At 30.9% G+C, this 19,958-nt stretch overlaps 1 protein-coding gene and 1 long non-coding RNA gene across 2 annotated transcripts in view; both read right to left on the bottom strand.

Moving 5' to 3' along the window:
• Window positions 1-703: 703 nt before the first annotated feature.
• Window positions 704-19,958, bottom strand: part of LOC127709595 (protein FAM149B1-like) — a 43,270-nt gene continuing 24,015 nt past the window's right edge. Inside the window, exons 7-17 of the mRNA XM_052215197.1 lie at window positions 19,709-19,841; window positions 18,355-18,406; window positions 16,791-16,897; window positions 15,566-15,660; window positions 14,588-14,757; window positions 11,495-11,559; window positions 9,835-9,942; window positions 9,018-9,131; window positions 8,149-8,242; window positions 7,001-7,114; window positions 704-4,144 (exon numbers count right to left, since the gene is read on the bottom strand). Of these exons, the coding sequence (XP_052071157.1) occupies window positions 4,068-4,144; window positions 7,001-7,114; window positions 8,149-8,242; window positions 9,018-9,131; window positions 9,835-9,942; window positions 11,495-11,559; window positions 14,588-14,757; window positions 15,566-15,660; window positions 16,791-16,897; window positions 18,355-18,406; window positions 19,709-19,841 (1,129 nt within the window). The 3' untranslated portion in view covers window positions 704-4,067. The remainder of the gene's footprint in view (window positions 4,145-7,000; window positions 7,115-8,148; window positions 8,243-9,017; window positions 9,132-9,834; window positions 9,943-11,494; window positions 11,560-14,587; window positions 14,758-15,565; window positions 15,661-16,790; window positions 16,898-18,354; window positions 18,407-19,708; window positions 19,842-19,958) is intronic.
• On the bottom strand, window positions 10,194-12,926 carry LOC127709329 (uncharacterized). Its single transcript, XR_007985600.1, has 4 exons — window positions 11,154-12,926; window positions 10,755-11,096; window positions 10,356-10,640; window positions 10,194-10,242 (listed from the first exon to the last, which is right to left on the bottom strand). It is a non-coding gene; the product is annotated as an uncharacterized LOC127709329 (long non-coding RNA).

Raw genomic sequence — 19,958 nt, 5'->3', positions numbered from 1 at the left:
GTGTCTGGAATCACAAAGAAACAAGTAAATTTAACTAGGTCATAAGAATGGGATGAGTTATCTTCATAGATTGTTGGAGTTGTCAACTTAAATGGTCCTAATTGTCTTTTTGAGTAGTGTTCTGGGTCAGTTCTGGTCAAATTGTCTCAAAAGATTTCAAATGTGATACATGCATGCCTCCAACCAAATTAAGCATAAAATAATCCAGTTACAATCTGAAATTGTCTGTATTTCGATCTATTTCATAAACTGCGATTGTGGATTTTTGTTGAATCAAATTAAACATTTTTTTCATATAAGAACCATAACTCCTGAATGGTAAAATTAGAAATCGTAAATATATAACTTGACCTCCATTTTGTCATCTGTAACAACATATATATTCAAATTTGAAATCACCAACAAGGTTCCTTACTTGTTACAAGCACATTAACATATGGCATGTTAGACTATTGTTCAAGCACTCAATCCTCCTTTTTTCATTTTGATCAATTGAATAACAAAAGGCACACAGAAGACGGTACCATATAAATCAGTGCAGAACAAGCACTTAACTCTATAAAACAGGCATTAAGGACAACAAAAAACAAAACTAATTGATACTGCTGTAGAAACTGAATGAAAGCTCAAAGTTATATATCCAGATACAGAAATCATGCTGTCCTGCACTCTTTTCTACCTTTTCTAGAATAAATAAACACACTATATGTATTATCATTTATTTACAGCTAAACGTGTGTAGCAGATCACGTATTGCACATAGCTACAGCATAATATGTACACAGCAAAATAACATTGGTTACATTAATGTCCCAATTTCAACTAACACTTTTTTTTTAAAAATGTCTTTAATTAAAAGATTACAAGTGAATAAAACAGAATCTTTTTGACATTTTTTAACAACTTCAATTGAAATTCATCTTTTTAAGTTTACAGTGTGTGAAAAATGGGACCAATAAATATTACTAAATGTCACCTCAAAAATATTTGAAATAAATGCACTTTTTAATGAAATATAATAAAAAGAAGAACCTATGATTGATCTTCAAGGAAATAAGCAAACAAAAATTTTGTATTTAAATTATATATTTTCACATAAAGGCTTATCTAATTCCTTGTATATAAGAAAATGTTCATGTCATGTATCTTTTTCATAAAACTAAATAAAGATTTCATTTCTCAGCTTAATTATCTGTGCAAAATGTGTTTTTTGTTGTACTTTATAACAAACTCTTACCAGGGAAAAAAGTCAAAAATGAAATAATATACGGTATATTTTTCTGGGTTTACAGTCCTATTTTCTGAAAGGCTACGAAAAGTCTGTAGATGAATGATCATAGCTTGTAAAACAAATGTCCAACACCAGAAAAAAACCCAATTAATTTGGAATATTTTTGAAAAGATGTGAAGATTTTACATAAAAAGCTGTTGGTTTATATGTTAATGATATTAACAATAATAGTAACATTGCTTGCTTCACATGCTGTAAAACCTGCAACTAATCAAAATATGTGTAGACTGTTCATGACTGAATTTGTCCCTAGCTTTTAAGAAATGAAAGTCTCATGAATATAAAATGTTTTCTTGTTAAATATTTTTATTGGTAGATATCAATTTGCATGATGTGTATAAAATATGTTGGTTGTAGGTTATAAGTTACATCCAGCACAAATATATATAACTGACAATGTCCTATATTTTTTTACTGTATACTAAATTTCATGTTTTTAATGAACCTGGACAAATCCATGAAAATTAGTTATGCCACTTATGTAATACATGTACAATGATTTGTACTAAACATCAGTTATAAATTACCATTGAATTTTTATTTTCTTCATGTCTCTTAGTTTCATAAAATAGAACTATTCATAACAAAACAAAATTAAAATCATATATATTGTTGGTTTATTTATTTTTTTAAATTTCAGGAGAATCACAATATATATATCATTGTAACGTATGGACAGTCTAGGAAATTCAATTGTAAAATACATGTATTAAATACTTGATATTTATGAAATATGGACGGAGTGATAGCTTGTATGGAGGGATGATTGATAAATGTTTCTAAAGAACAATAATAAAAAAATAATCTATAAGTAATAATACCAATAAAAATTAGCAATTATTCCCATAGGAATGTTTTAAAATAAAATGTTTACATTGAAACATTGAACAGAATTACCAAAAAACATAAATTAGGTATCAAAACAAAATATCACATGGCTATTTTAGTCAACAACATGTTAAGTGCAATCAACAATAATAAACTACAGGACAACTGGCAGTGGTTTTATATAACAACATACAAAATGGCAAGGCCTTCTAAATAATTCAACATATACTAACATAAAATCTTTCTATAAAATTAGGAAATTTGACTTAAAAAAAAAAGATGTAGCTAGCACTATCACATTGAATTGATACAATAGTATTTCATTATTTTGGATTTTTTTTTATAAAAATAAAAATATTTTAATGGATGGGAACTTTTGTCTCATCCTCATTCAAATATTTTGCCTGTGTAACATGAAAATTTGACGTGGATATCACATCCATAAATAAAGAGGATGGATTTTCACAGGGTTAACCACTGTAACAAAAGGAGGAAAGGGAAGATAGAATGCTTCAGAACTGCTTCCTGGCAATAGTGTTAAATAACAATTACTTACTCCAAAACTAACGATATAAGACCAGTTTTCTGGAAAAAATTGTGTGTTTGGATCATATGAAATACTAATGGGAATCAATTGAGAATTGAAAACCAATACACTGTTTTTTGGCATACCATCAAAGTCTGTGTCTTACATGTCAGTGTAATGACAGAATTGGAAGATGTGTAGACTTGCATAACTTGACTGCAATGGAATCAAAAATCATATTTAACAATTCTGCATTCTTTATCCTAAAATCTTGAATACACAGATGCAGTCTTACCTCAGAGGTCCAAAAATATTTGCCATTTTATGTTCAAGTGAACAGCCATTTAATTTTAATTGACTTGCATCATTAAATAAAACAGCATTAAAAACTAACATAACATAATAACTTATTTGCCATATAGCTGTTTGAATATTCATAAATATATCATAAATAAATACAAGTACATGTGTATAACCAAAATGAAATGATTTATTGTTAAGAATAAAGACATATACCATGTTTCCTGAGTAAATCTTAAACATGATATGTAGAGGGATATGGAATTAAAAACGCAGTAACCTTATTTAAGACATGTCTATAGAAACATGATTAAGAAATTCAATAATGCCTTCTGTGTAAACATTCACAGAACATCATATGTGAGGTAACTCAGGCAGAAAATAAGCTGCCTTGGCCTCTATAGATATTTATTTACATATTTACATTATCACAGAAAGACAAATCACAGCTTTTTGCCATTTTGGTCATTTTTCAGTCTTGCTGTGTAAAATGTCAATTTGGCAATTTTTTGTAAGTTTTGTCATTTGCTGCCATTTATTTTTGTGCACAGATTTAACAGTAAACACTCAGGAATCACTTAATGCCTCAAGAATTTGTTTCCTTTAGTTCTTGCATTACTTCCCTTTGTTCAGCTAACTGAATTATCTCCCCTGTCGAATGACTGAATTATGAAGGGGTCTCTGATTCAGCACTAATGTAATTGTTGTTACTGAAGTCTTGTGTCTTGTTTAATATGCCACTTGTCTAGTAGCACTTTAAATGAGATTTTCAGAATCTAAATGCAAAACAAACAAACAATATACAATCTGTTTACTGGATGTGGAGAAAATGATTTTTGCCCTGTAAAGTAACAACCACCGGTATTTTTCTTTCATGCCAGAATCTTATGATGAGATTAGTGTACACTAATATGCAGTTTTCAACTCCTTGAATGAATATAATCAGAAAACTATTTCCGAGGAGATACTCATAACGTAACATAAAACAACATTGACAGTGTTCTCCTGAGGTGTATGCTCCACACGTTATACTCCTGAGGTGTATGCTCCACACGTTATACTCCTGAGATATACATTCCAGTAACAGTATCATGTTTGGCACAATGAATAAATAAGAAAGTGCTATGGACGTACACCTAATGGATAATGCTTCAGCCTTCCTCTGTAGTATGGGTTGTGATGACTGGGAGGTGAAGGTGCTACAAAAACAAATATTCAGAATTAGTCAAACTGGACGTGACAGGACAAATAATTCAACTGGTCACTTACAAAGAAAAATGCTGAAAACATATGATCTTAATGAAACTAATGATGGAGACCATATTTAACCTTGCAGACAATAGTGTAAGCTCAATACAATTTCTGTTATGATTTACTGTCGGGTTACTGTCTTATTGATGTTTACCCTGTTTCCTTTTCACTAATCTTAATACATAGCAACCATTTGAAATCAGTTATATGTTGATCTAATAGAGTACACATTTCCTGTAAAATCAAATCTCTATTTACCCTCACTATGCCCATCTAAGAGAACTTGCCCTTTAAAGATACAAATTTATTTGTTCTAAACAATATTTCAAGGGTCGTCAAATAATTGCTAGGTTTTCTATAGAAATTAATGATATGGAAGTTGGTGTTTTAGAAAAATCAATGATAGCTACTGGTGATATTAATTATGACAAATGTTATCTCCCTTACATATCCAGTTTTACACTTATCTAACAATAACCCGAATAATTCAGTCCCTCCCTGTGATCGACTCTCCCACTCGCGAGGGCCTGAATTCTTTATACAATAAAAACGCGTCACGAATCCAGGATTTTGATTGGTGCTCTCTGAGAGAGAGAGCCAATCAGCAAATAGCTCAATGTTATCGAGATAGGTAAATCCCGAGCTAATTCCGAATGATTATTTGACGATTTTTTTATTGACAAAGCCTTCAGGCGTTAATGTAGCCATCGTAGATCAGCGAAATATAACGACTGAATTATTCGGGTTAATCTAACAAATGTATTTTCATCTTCATTTTCAGAGCATATCACAACAGTTCATTAATCAATGAAACAAAGTTTACAGCAAATATATTATTGAATATCATTAAGATAGAAATTTTCATATTAAAGTCAACCTTTTTATACTAGTGTGGCTGATGACTATAGATGTTTGATTTTTCCACACTTCTGATGAAACAAAGAGTCAAACATTGGAATAGGCCGTTTCAGAATCTAAAGGATTATGGGTAATTTCCTTGGCGAATTGGGTGGTAAGAATAATTTTATTACATTGCACCTGCTTTATTCTAATAACAACCATTCTTTTGAAATTTTTTAACCTGTTGGTAAGTTTGAAGAATGGAATTCAAACAGCAACATGCAATTGTTTTTTTCTCTCTCTCTATTGATTATAGTGATAACTAACAATTAAATGTTTCACCAAACAGAACATTAGTGAAAAAGAAGATCTATGAAGCTGAAATATAAGCAAAAAAATCAACAAGTATACGATAATCAAAGTTTCATCAATAAACATAATTTATACTTAATGAACAGATTCTCAAATAAAAAATATCCACACAAAATGTGATCGTTATTTGTGCATAAAATAAATTCAATGTGTACCACACTTGCTTGACACAACTTTCACACACACAAACATTTTATATTGAATATGATGTAATAAAGCACACGTAGGAAGGGATGTGTAGTACTGTTTACCTTTACAAAGAGTCCATAAACTTTTGTGATTTAGGTGATAAAATAGGATGTGGACCTGTGATAACCAAGATAAAATAATATAATTTTATGTCCAAGATGGAACATTTTCTAAATACAAATTATTCAATATGCATGCTGGAACATTTACTCAATACAAATTATTCAATATGCGTGCTGCAACATTTTCTAAATACAAATGATTCCATATGCGTGCTGCAACATTTTCTAAATACAAATGATTCCATATGCGTGCTGAAACATTTTCTAAATTCAAATGATTCTGTATGCATGATGGAACATTTTCTAAAACAATTGATTCTATATGTGTGCTGGAACATTTTCAAAATACAAACTGTTCTATTTATGTGACAGACAGTTTCCACAATTAAATGTAGTTCTAATAATCTATAACTCGCTCAACTTAACTTTAGTGCAGATAAGTTCGAAAATCAGTATTTTACATTACGTCTCTTAGATATGTAAATTCTATACAAAATTGCATTGTAAACACTTTCAAGCATACAGTTCTTGCCAGTGTTTTCTAATTCATCTGATTTCACTTTTTTCAATGTAATTGGTCTAGTCAAAACAATATTTTTTTCAAAAACTCAAGTAAATTTTTTGATCTTGATTCAAGCCATTAAACTAGTTCCTCATGAATGGCAATAGATGTATATCCATGATTACACATAAACCAAATAATTGCTTGTTTTGGATCAAAAGAGAAAAATCCATTGAAATTTGTAGGAAGAAAATATTGTCATAGGAAAAATTCATTCAAATGCATGACATATCATTCCTATTCAAAATCACTGTAATTTAAAAGTCATAAATACTGCACATAACAAACATAATTACTGTCTCTTAAGCATTTAAATTTTAATTATTCTATGAATCACCGTATAGAAATAAATAATGTGAAAATAAATCTGATAAAAAACAAGAGGTTTAAAATTCATAACAGAACTAACTGAAACAACAATAAACTACTACATACATGTGGGTCTCTTTTGTCTAATTGTGATGGAAATAATAAAAAGTACATCTACCCTTCTCTAATTATTAGTGAAAGAGTCCACAACTAAAGAAATATCATGTCAAAAAGCTTGAATTTCACAACAGGCTTTCTGAAGAAACTTAAAATAAATATTCTGAAAAAGTTTTCACATCTATATAGTTTGTTTATGTATTCATTTTGAATAATGAAATTGGTGAAAATTAAAAATTAAATGATTATTAATAGAAGTTTTTTGTTTGTTTGGCAATGACCTTCACCCTTGACTTTATGCAGCAATGACCTTCACCTTGACTTTATACATATATATTATTGTGATAACTTACTCCATTTATTATATGGAACATCTTCTATACTTTCTTGATCTTCCAATATTTCTGATGGTAAAGGATGTTCACTAGATGGCTGTAAACCACTGCCTACTAGGACCATACCTCCACCTACAATCAAATTTCAAGGTTATCCTGGGCAAATATTAAATACATGTTAGTCTGTCTATTACTAATAAACTTTATGCAACACAGGATAACTCTTGCAACTATATCTATAAAGGAATTATTTTACAGCTGCCTGAAATTTGTTGAATTTACTTCCCTTGAAAAAAACAAAGCCAGTCAGATTACTTGCTTCAGAAACAGTTTATAGACTGTAATCCAGTGGTTGTATTTGGTTAAAGTCTGACATAATTGTTTTTCATTTTTTGTTTTAATATTAATATGGCTCTTGGACTTCTCTTTTAAATTGGTTCAGATTTTTTTCATGCCTGACATTTTATAGTTTAATACTATACAGTACAAGTTTTGTTCATTGTTACACTGTACAATGCCTGTAATTGTTCTCATTCTTGTTCTTTGGACTCTGGTGAATAGATGTTTTATTGGAAGTCATACCACATCTCCTTATTTTCAGACTTTGTTTACCTCTACATACCTAATCCACTTAAATACAGATACTGTGGATTCACTTTTATTTTCATTGGATACCAATTTTTCGTGGATTCTGTGGTTATAGGTAAACCACAAATTTAAATATACCATGAAGTACACATTTACTAAATATGTATGCAAAATTTGTCAAAACCATAAATTAAAGTATCCCTGAAAATACTATTTTTCTACTATACACGAAAATTGGTATCCCTGAAAATAAACGAATCCACAGTATGCCTCTTTCAATTGCTCCAGACATTCTTAAGACCAGATAAATATAGATTCTACCATTGCATTGAGTGAGCTATAATATGTCTCTATTCAAGATAATTGAATTTAAATGTTAAACATTTAAGAGTAAAGTGTACCACTTTTGTATCAATTGAGATACAGTGGTAGGATCTCTGATGATATTTAAAACACTTTATAAGTAAACAAACTTTTAAGTTCAAATTGTGTATTTCTAATAATTCCACCCCCTTTTTTTCATGACATGATGATGGCAAAATTATAGGATTTCGCTATGAATTTAACAAACATCTCACCTCCAATAGCACTTCTTGACGGTATAGCATTCAAAACTGGTCCAAATGGTGTTGATGCCCTTCTTGAATTGAAGTTTCCTTGAGGTGTATCAGACTGAAAATATAGAATGGTTGATCTATTAAATGGAAAGTTTTTCATTTCAAAACAATTTCATACAAATATTATGATTTGATGTACTATGTGCAACTTCAACTTTATAACCTTGTCCCCAATAGGATCCATGTTGGCCAATGGGAAACCCAGATAACATATTTGATGAATGAATAAAATATAAGATACACTATGTCATTATAGACAGGTTTCCTTGTAATACATTCATAGGTGTTGTATGGAAATGGTGGATGGGGGTGTCATCCACTATTTGGTATGAATGGCTGTCAATGTATTGCTACTGAAAAGACATGCAGATATTTTTTTTTAGTTATGTGAAGGACACAGGCCTGTAGCCAGGATGTCTTGAGGGGGGTTACCTGGGGTCATAACATTCTGATTTTAATAGTAAAACTTCAATCTGAATTCTCAACTTCAATAGGATTTTTGTTTTGAGAGGGATTTAGTTCCTAACAACTCCTCCTTCGCCTTCGTGTGTTTTTTCTGCAGTTATATCAATCATTAACAGCAGTAACTAGAATACTTTTTAGAGAATTTTATAATGACTACATGCATGGTTCTTGATTTAGAATCTGATGTCGCCTTTGTGAAGATGAGTGAGGAAAGAAGACATTTTTTTTTAACACACCACTACTGTATACTCCTATTATTCTTGATACATTGTCTAGAATCAATTGTCCTCTCATATTAATCTCTGTATGAAGAGGAATTGTAGTGAAGATGGGAGGGGGAGAGAGATGTGCACACTTCTACCTACCCTCATTGCATGTGTGGTACTTGGTCTAGCATCAGTCATCATGCCTAATCTTTCTCTGTGTGAGGCCAGACTGTCTTTCACCACAGCACTACTGGCACGACTGTTCCCTCTCTTCTGGTATAAAGGGAAAAAGAAATTATTTAAAAATATGTCATATAAACAGTTCACTAAAAATAAGATAAACAAAAAGTTCCTTTAAAAAAGCTTTGATATCATAGAAAGAATATAAATGTGATATCACTTACTTATTGAAGATTAACTTTCAAGCAATTTACTATTTTAGATCAATAAACTGATATTAGTTAGATTTATATAGTTAGCAGTCTATTAAGGTTTGTAATATACCCTCAGTCTATTAAGGTCTGTAATATACCCTATTAATTTCCTGTTTGTATTATTAACAATTATAATTTTAGAGTCCTGTAATAAGACCAATGTCATTGTTTCTACCTACTTCAATTAGATATTGAGGAAATTTCAACCTAAAATTAAAAAAGGAATTACAACACATGCACATTGCTAGTACAATATTTAATATATTAAATTTTCTAGAAAAACCAGGGTAAACCTCATCAAAAGCTGGCTAACCATTTCTAAGACTTTTGTATAGCTTATTATACAGTTTAGGTTTTACTCATGGTTCAAGGCTGTAAGGCAACTTGTAGTTGTATATTGATGCCCTTGATCTTTTGGTGGATAGTCTCATTGGCAATGTCAATCATACCATAGCTCCTTATCTTAATATAGAACAACACTAAGTAATTACCACTTATTTTCTGTAACTTATAGTCAAAAGATGTTTTATAAATAAACTTACCTGACCCTTGCTAGGCTCTACTTCAGTATTTAATGGTGGCAGAGCTCCATTTCTAGCATGAGCTATTTTAATAACCTGTAAAGCACCATTTGGTCCCACTCTCTCCTCCTACAATCACAATATTTCAATTAAATTCACAAATGATATAATATTTGTAGAGAAGCAATCAAACTTCTAACTAGTTACATTATCAATACCAGTGGTAATCAACTAAAAACAACAATTTATCTCCTTCACCTCTAATAAGAAACTCATTAGGGTCCACTAACCAAAACAACAATTTATCTCCTTCACCTCTAATAAGATACTCCTTATGGTCCACTAACCAAAACAACAATTTATCTCCTTCACCTCTAATAAGAAACTCTTTAGGGTCCACTAACCAAAACAACAATTTATCTCCTTCACCTCTAATAAGAAACTCATTAGTTCCACTAACCAAAACAACAATTTATCTCCTTCACCCCTTATAAGAAACTCATTAAGGTCCACTAACCAAAACAACAATTTACCTCCTTCACCTCTTATAAGATACTAATTAGGGTCCACAAACCAAAAGAACAATTTATCTCCTTCATCTCTAATAAGATGCTCATTAGGGTCCACTAACCAAAACAACAATTTATCTCCTTCACCTCTAATAAGAAACTCATTAGGGTCCACTAACCAAAACAACAATTTATCTCCTTCACCTCTTATAAGATGCTCATTAGGGTCCACTAACCAAAACAACAATTTATCTCCTTCACCTCTAATAAGAAACTCATTAGGGTCCACTAACCAAAACAACAATTTATCTCCTTCACCTCTAATAAGAAACTCATTAGGGTCCACTGACCAAAACAACAATTTATCTCCTTCACCTCTTATAAGATGCTCATTAGGGTCGACTAACCAAAACAACAATTTATCTCCTTCACCTCTAATAAGATACTCATTAGGGTCCACTAACCAAAACAACAATTCATCTCCTTCACCTCTAATAAGATACTCATTAGGGTCCACTAACCAAAACAACTATTTATCTCCTTCACCTCTAATAAGATACTCATTAGGGTCCCCTAACCAATACAACAATTTATCTCCTTCACCTCTAATAAGAAACTCATTAGGGTCCACTAACCAAAACAACAATTTATCTCCTTCACCTCTTATACGATACTCATTAGGGTCCACTAACCAAAACAACAATTTATCTCCTTCACCTCTAATAAGAAACTCATTAGGGTCCACTAACCAAAACAACAATTTATCTCCTTCACCTCTTATAAGATGCTCATTAGGGTCGACTAACCAAAACAACAATTTATCTCCTTCACCTCTAATAAGATACTCATTAGGGTCCACTAACCAAAACAACTATTTATCTCCTTCACCTCTAATAAGATACTCATTAGGGTCCACTAACCAAAACAACTATTTATCTCCTTCACCTCTAATAAGATACTCATTAGGGTCCACTAACCAAAACAACCATATAAACCCACTCACCAGAGAAAGACAGTTTTACCCTGATAATCTCTTGTAACAATATCCCAAGAGAACACACAATTTTTCCTCATCACATCTAATAAGATCATTACTACCAGAGGCCACTCCACAAGGAAAGGAAATTTTTCTATCAATCATATCTAATAAAATCAACATCATCAGAGGCCACCGAGCACAAAAGAACAATTTGTCCTATATCACCTCCAATAGCATTATCATTTTCAGTGCCACCCACTACAAAAGGAAATTTTACCCAAACAATCATCACCTGAGGCCACCACCACTAAAAAACAATTTTACCAAAAGTATCATCATCTGAGGCCGCCCACCAGAAGGTAATTTCAGTTCAACTACTACTGGTAAAATCATTATCACTAGCTACCACCAACCAGAATAAGACAAATTTACCCTATTACCTCTGGTTATATCATGACCCAACAGAAAAGGTTGATTTTAGTAAGACCAGCTGCATAAGACATCCCCTTTTTGTACTATGACAATGTTCCCTATCACTAAAGTCCTTATATCTTTGTAATCAGTCCCTCTAATAGATTTGTTCAGTTCAGGGGCAAAAAGTTGGTTTTCATTTTTGTGTATAACTAGTTGTTTATCCGGATTTTTTAACTGCATTAGCATTCACTGATTCTCATTACACACTATATTCAAATATAAGTGCTAAATAGTGAACTTAAGTCTGTAAACAAATATTTACAAGTAATTAGTATTTCACACATTTTACAGTCATTTTAGTTTATCCTGAAAAGCTTTATTGGTTTATTTGTTTAAGGGTTTTAGAAAAGAAATGAAACACGAAAGACCTTTGAATGTTTTAATATGCTATATCAAAATAATAATTACAAAAGAGAAATCCACAGGGATATTAACATAATGGAATGACTAAGCAAAATCGTTCAGGTGTATCATACTGCTGTGTGACTTCCAATTAAAGGCTAAATTACTTTCTTCGAGTCATTTCATTTCATTTCTGCGCTTCTGATGCAATATGCAAATTAATAATATATATCTTAATGTATTAAAGATTTTATCAGATTTTCAAAACATTTCACCTGTTTAAAATTCAAGTTATATTACAGAGAGAGGCTAATGGAATATTTATCATGCAATTAAAATTTGATATCCTGAACCTGAAAATGACCTTAAAAAAATATTGTTTATAGTAACAAAATGCAACAAATGTTCCACCTGTATGTATATGAATTAAGAGAAAATTTGAAGTATAGAAAATGTCCTCATGGACTATAAAATAGTGATACAATATTTAACTAGATTAAAAAACAATGCTTTCCTTTTTCTGTGTGATACTTTTCCGTCAAACAAAATATAAATTATTTTAAAAAAGCAACAACAAAACCCCAGAACTTCTTAATAATTCAGATTTCAAAGATGAAAATTTCAGGAAAAAAAGGGTCATCTCCTAAAATACTGTTATTTTGTATGCAAATAGAAGAATTAGCCATGTAGGAGGCTTCGTGTTCTTGTATATTGGTATTTAAATTTGGCTGAATTTTATAGGATAAAAGTTCATAATTAATTCTTTCAGAAATATCCTCAAACGACTGCACTAAAAAAAAAATAACAACTAAAATATTGCAGTAAACTTCATATAATTTGAAATAATTTCTCAACAAATCTTCATGATTTTCTAACTTTTTATGGAAGAAGTATTTCAATCATAATTTTTGAAATAGTCATTCTTAAACTGCTATCTATTATTATATTAATTATTAATAAAAAAAAATCCAATAAAAACCCTCTCTTTTTTTTTAATTGCACCATAATTCAAACCTTACTCGATTTCAGATTCATAATTTATCATATTTATTGTAATTTGTCAAATCATATTTTGTGTTTAAGTTATTCATGCTTGAAAACTAATTTTTATTATTATATAAATTATTTATCAAATACGAAAAAAAACCAATCAAAAGCAAACCAGGAACTCTCATAGTTCAAAGGAAAGAATACAAGAAGGACAAAAAGGTAATTGGACCGGACTCCGAAACTAAAGCACCCCAAAATATGTTCAATAAATCAGTGTATTTAAAATTTTGAAATTCTTCTTTATACAAAGTCCTCAGAAAAGGTCCTGATTATTTTAAACTTTCATTTGTTCCATGTTTGACTAGAGTACCGATTCTGGATTGTAAATATACTAAAGGTCCATTCATAATTTGTTGTAATGTTGTACTTAATATTAAAGTGTCTGTTGTTTATACTGTACATATTTCTCCTTTGGTCAGTGGATGTGTGTTTTGTAATAATGAATAGTATATAACGCCTGAGTAAACATCCAGAAAAACAGTTACCTCCTTGCAAAAATCTTTTGACCTGATGTTAAAAACCTGTCTGAGTAAGTCTCTGTCCAACTTGCCGAAATATGTGCCCAATGAACAAAATCCTCAAAGTTACACATAATGAGTTCCTAGTACATTTAATGAAAGCAATATTTTAATTATTCTGATTTGTTTAGGAACTCTCCATTTGAACTCATGATATGTAAAATTAAGCATTTAGTACTCATATCAACAATATAATCAACATAATTCAAAGTCCTACTCTATCCCATTATAAATAAACTAGGACTGTGAAAATACATGTATTGTGTAGCAGTGCCAGTGGTATCCAGATCTGAATGAAACATAAATCATAAATGAACTAAATTTTTTATTATTTAATATTCATCACTCAATTTGGCCCTTGGGGAATTCTTCACTCCTGATCTGCATATCTTCTTGAATTATTAATGGTTAATCCTAAGGGAATTGTTACATGCTTTATTTTTCATATGACTAAAATTCAAAATCAAAGTGGAATTTTTTAAGTACAAAGTTTTGTAGAATAAAAGAAGAATGTGTCTGAGGACACGAATGCCTCCACTCAAGCTTGGTTTTAAAACAGAACTGGGAAGGAAAGAAAGACGGAAGGACGGACAGTCAAGGGTAACACTTAATGCCCCCTTTGCCTTGTGGCAGGGGAATAAAAAAAAAAACAAAAACAAACAAACCTTAAGTATGACCACAAATTGTGCTTTTAAGCTGAAACAAGTTTTTACTTTTTCAAAGCACAGAGGTAAAAGTTAGTAATTCAGACAGAAGCAATGAATTTATAACCAACACAATAATACATGTAAGTTACAAACAGGTAAAATAAACAACTGTCTAAAATACTAACAAAATCATTCTGTAAAAATATTTACAGATCCCAGTAAAGAGTAAAAACTTATTAATAAAATCAATTTAACTTACAGTGTATGCTTTAGATGCATCAGACTGGATTGGGGCAAGTCTTGTAGGTTTTTGTGCTGTGGGTCTGACAAACTTTGTATTACTATGTGGACGTCTAACAGTAGCACTTGTTGGAAAGCTAGATGCAGGACGGTTTGTACTTGGTACAGGGGTTTCTGCATAGTCCCTGAAAAAATAATTGCTAAAATTTTGATAACTAGCAAACAAACAAAAAAATGATAAGCTCTTGAAACTGAAATCATTTAGGAGTAAATCTTGTAATTAAAAGTTTTCTGAATTAAACTTTTCACATGGCAACAACTAACAATTTTCAAAATTGGTGAACAAATTTATAGTTTTATTATAATGACTTCACTATTTCTGTATAAGAGCTTATCATTATATTTACATCTAACTTTCTGGTTTAAAGACTATTTAATACATATAAGAAATGTTCATTTCCTTTCCTGTACTGAATTTTCTATTGGTTTTTTTTTTTTGGGTACCTTTTGATAATCTACAGATCGAGATGAAACAGGGGAGGACTGACATCTCAACAAACTAGTTAAACCTTGCCTAATGTTCATGAGCCTGTCACAAGTCAGAAACTTTCTCAGAGGTTGTTTAATATTTTTTTTTCATATTATTAAGAGTATTTGGTGTTGATGGCAGATCTTTTGTTTCTGTTCAAAAATTTATTCACAATTTTTTGTTAAGATTCTTGGCAATCTACTGGTTAGACACCTGTTGATCATGTCTTTTGGTTACTTGTGTCAATGGCTTGTTGTCTCATTAACAAATCCTCACATCTTATAATATTTTTTCTCTATTTAATTTTTGTCTCTATAATTGAAACTGAAAATTAAAAACTAATACATTGTTAACGTCACTGCCAATGGAAACAGCCCCTTTAAGTCTCCCTTTTTTCGACTTTGTTGAGGCGAGACAAAAGAGCAGGTTTCCTTAAGACAAATTGAATGTGTACATTAACTTACTGTAAATTTGATGGTTCCCTGACTGATATTTTTTTACTTGATATAAGGAGAACATTATCTAAGTTTAATGCACCGGCTGCTGTATACGAACGTTGCTACAAAACATAAGTTTTTTTCATTAGAATAAGAACAATATATCAAATACAAAAAACAAATTCTTTAAAGAAAATTGTAAATACCAACTGAAGTTTCACTTGTATAAACAACTCTAAAGAAGGAAAAGCATTACAAGTGTTTCACCCTGGAATTGCACAATCATTAATTTTATACTCATATTGTTAACATTGGAAAATGTATGTATTTCAAGAAAAGAAATCATTAAGGAATACTTAGTGTGATTAAGAGATGACTTAACAAAAAATGACAAGAAAGAAAGGAGGATGTCCAGTAAGGGCAGATTTTGGCCTCAAAATTCAGGTTCATCTGATGAAAGATTTTGGACACTTTTTAAACACTTAAGTGTCTAATTCAGTCGATTCAATTAGTTTATGTGAAAGATTTGAACTGATTTACTCATTAAAGACGCTCAAATTCAAACTTAAATATGAAATATCTATCAAATATGCCATAATATGTCACTTTTCAGATGGTTTTTGTCAAAAATGAAAGTGGCCGCATCCGTGTTCATTCTCAACCTTTATATATGTTATGTATTATCATCAAATACAACTTACATTTAAATATTAAGAATGAACACAAATGCGGCCACTTCCATTTCAGACAGAAACCGTCTAAAAATTAACAAAAATGCTAAAATTTCGAAGATTTCAGTAATTTAGCATGACTTAATGATGCTAGTAACCAATACATGTGCATTGTATTGTCAAAAACAGCCCATATTTATGTAACAGAAGTATTCTTCTTTCCAATAAATAGCTAAAAATTTACATTTTAACAATTTTGTAAAACTGCTATAATTTGGGGCCAAAAAGGGGTCTTACTGGGCCTACTCCTTTGGATTTTTCTGTTTTAATAATACTAAACTATACTTTTTGTAGCCGTTTTTAAATCAAGCTGATTGAAAACTATTTCATCAGGTCTTTTTGATGTTCTTTCATCTTTGTAATAAACAATATTTTTGTAAATTTTCAACTTAAAAAATTTGAATTGCAGAAACAATGCACAGAATATTTAAAAAAAATCTTAACCATTTACACATTTCAAATACAATAACAATACAAAAATTCATTAAACAAACTATGAAGCTTATTTAGTTTATACTTACTCTATACATAGCATGACTAAATGATGGTTCCCGAGAAAGCATGGAATGTTCATGTCTGTTTTGAGGAGACGAGGGCTGCATAGGTATAGTGAGAGGTTTATTTTCTTCTACAAGAAGACATAGAAGAAAAAATATACATAGGCATCACCATTAATATCACAATGACTCATTTTCTAAAATAAAATTAGGTGTAACTATTATTCCTATTTTAGCAGCACTGGATCTAGTAATATTATATTTTACAGCTTGTACTACAAAATTAGATTTGAGAGACTTTTTTTTAACTCATCAATGTTTCTGGGGATCCAGAGCAGTGGACATATAATGTACTTAAGTGTTAAACACTTTTTTAACTCATCAATGTTTCTGGGGATCCAGAGCAGTGGGCATATAATGTACTTAAGTGTAAAACACTTTTTTAACTCATCAACGTTTCTGGGGATCCAGAGCAGTGGACATATAATGTACTTAAGTGTTAAACACTTTTTTAACTCATCAATGTTTCTGGGGATCCAGAGCAGTGGACATATAATGTACTTAAGTGTTAAACACTTTTTTAACTCATCAATGTTTCTGGGGATCCAGAGCAGTGGACATGTAATGTACTTAAGTGTTAAACACTTTTTTAACTCATCAACGTTTCTGGGGATCCAGAGCAGTGGACATATAATGTACTTAAGTGTTAAACACTTTTTTAACTCATCGACGTTTCTGGGGATCCAGAGCAGTGGACATATAATGTACTTAAATGTTAAACACTTTTTTAACTCATCAATATTTCTGGGGATCCAGAGCAGTGGACATATAATGTATTTAAGTGTTAAACACTTTTTTAACTCATCAACGTTTCTTGGGATCCAGAGCAGTGGACATATAATGTACTTTTTTAACTCATCAACGTTTCTGGGGATCCAGATTCCAGAGCAGTGGACATATAATGTACTTAAGTGTTAAACACTTTTTTAACTCATCAACGTTTCTTGGGACCCAGAGCAGTGGACATATAATGTACTTAAGTGTTAAACACTTTTTGTACTTAGTCTTACTATTACTCTGAAAAAAAAACCAAACAAAAAACAACTCCAGGACGTTTTGAGGATTCAAGCGCATACAGTTTGCACATACAATATAAACATTTTTTTCAAATGTGAAAACTTAATATTTAAGGAATAACAGTACAGAAGAGTTGCCGGCTTCCATTGGTGATTAGATGATTGCGAATGCAGTTTTATTTCTTGAATCATTTTTGCTCATAAGCATCATGGCTTAACATGACATCACACAAATGAAAACTACATTTTTGAGGTAGGTGTTGTTTTATTTTGGACTATATTGTAGTAAATGAACATTTATTTATTCAAGCAATTCAATATGCCTTCTCACTCCTTAGTAATGATATGTCAATTGTGGATTTGACAGTAAATATTAGCGAAAAAAAACAACAAAACTGTTACATAAAATTGCATTAGAATACCAGTAACAATTACTTCCTTGATTTATTTTCCACTCTACAATTAAAAACAAAATATTTTAATATTAATCAATTAGTTAATACATATCTTACCTAAAACTAAAACTGAGTATTTTTTCGACAAATTTCGGGTCCAAGCAATTATCTAAAATGAAAAAAGCAAAACATCATTAAATGTCACGTTTCCAATAAAATAAACTGCTTCGCTGAGCGCAGCTAGATACGCCCGCAGAGGTCCAACCCTGAACAGTTGGGACAAAAATGGACACAATATTCAAGCTTGATTCAGGTCCGAATTTGGATGTAATTAAATATTTGACATATTATAGGTTTCTGAATAAATGTAGTCAAAGATCTTGAAATTGGTTATATGAATTGAATTTATATTCAATTAAAGATTTCTTGCTGTTGTGCAATACTTAGTAAATCTGTTGTCAGACTATAAACAAATAAAGTTCAATTAATTCTCAATGTCATATTAGAAATTTATGAAAATAAAAAGGGAGCTTACATCAATAGATATAAACATTTCACCAAAGTTTGATGAGAATTGGTGACAGCATTTTTGAGTTATTGTCCAAAAACTGGAAAATCACCCCTTTTTTTAATGAATAAAACCCCATAACTCAGAAATGTAAAATGTAAAATTTATAAAATTCTAAAGGGAGCTTTCATCAATACATACAAACAATTCACCAAAGTTTCATTAGAATTGCTGAAAGCATTTTTTAGTTTTTGTCCGAAAACTGGAAAATCCCCCCTTTTTTCATGAATAAAACCCTGCAACTCGGCAACGTAAAATCTAAAATTTATAAAAATTGAAAGGGAGCTCATGTCAATAGATATAAACAATTCACCACAATTTCTTGCAAGTTGGTGAAAGCATTCTTGAATCATTGTCCAAAAACTGGAAAATCACCCTTTTTTTAATGAATAAAACCCCATAACTCGGAAACGTTAAATCTAAATTTTATAAAAAACGAAAGGGAGCTCACGTCAATAGATATAAACAATTCACCAAAGTTTTATGCAAATTAGTTAAAGCATTTTTGAGTTAATGTCCGACATGTTGACGACAGACGGACATACGGACAGACGGACAACGGTATACCATAATACTTCCCGTAAACGGGCGTATAAAAACAACCCAGTATATTATCTTTTAGAATGAGAAGAAGCTGCTATTTCATGGGAGGCAACAGGAATTAACATTTGTGGGAGTGGATTATTATGTATTAAGTTCTTCATTACTAACAATGCATCTGCAGTATTTATATTTTATGCTGTACTTCAATGATTTGAATGGGCATATATCAATGAGACAGCAAATCAACAACACCACATTGACCCCAGGAAAATCTTCTGGCTGAAGAGCTTTTTCACCAATTCATGTTTTTTTTTTATGACAATAGGATGATATTGCTTATTCAAAAGTTAAAATACTTACTTCTTGCCATACAGAATCAAACACAGAACTAAGGACACTGTCCTTCACACAGGCATTAGGTGTGATAGGAGGGTACCCTACTCTATGCCGTCTAGGGGTTAATTGTTTCTTCTGTTCTGAGCTTTCGTCATATCTGAAATAAAAGAGAATATTTTTAAAAACTAAATGCACAACAGATGTTCTATTCATAATTTTAGCAACAGAGTGGTTATCATAGCCATGTAACATAATTTTAGCAAGAGTGGTTATC

Source organism: Mytilus californianus, unplaced genomic scaffold (genome assembly GCF_021869535.1).
Source record: "Mytilus californianus isolate M0D057914Y unplaced genomic scaffold, xbMytCali1.0.p SCAF_7, whole genome shotgun sequence".
Taxonomy (NCBI): domain Eukaryota; kingdom Metazoa; phylum Mollusca; class Bivalvia; order Mytilida; family Mytilidae; genus Mytilus; species Mytilus californianus.
Note: the sequence above shows the minus strand (reverse complement) of the source record. Positions and strands in the feature narration are given on the sequence as shown.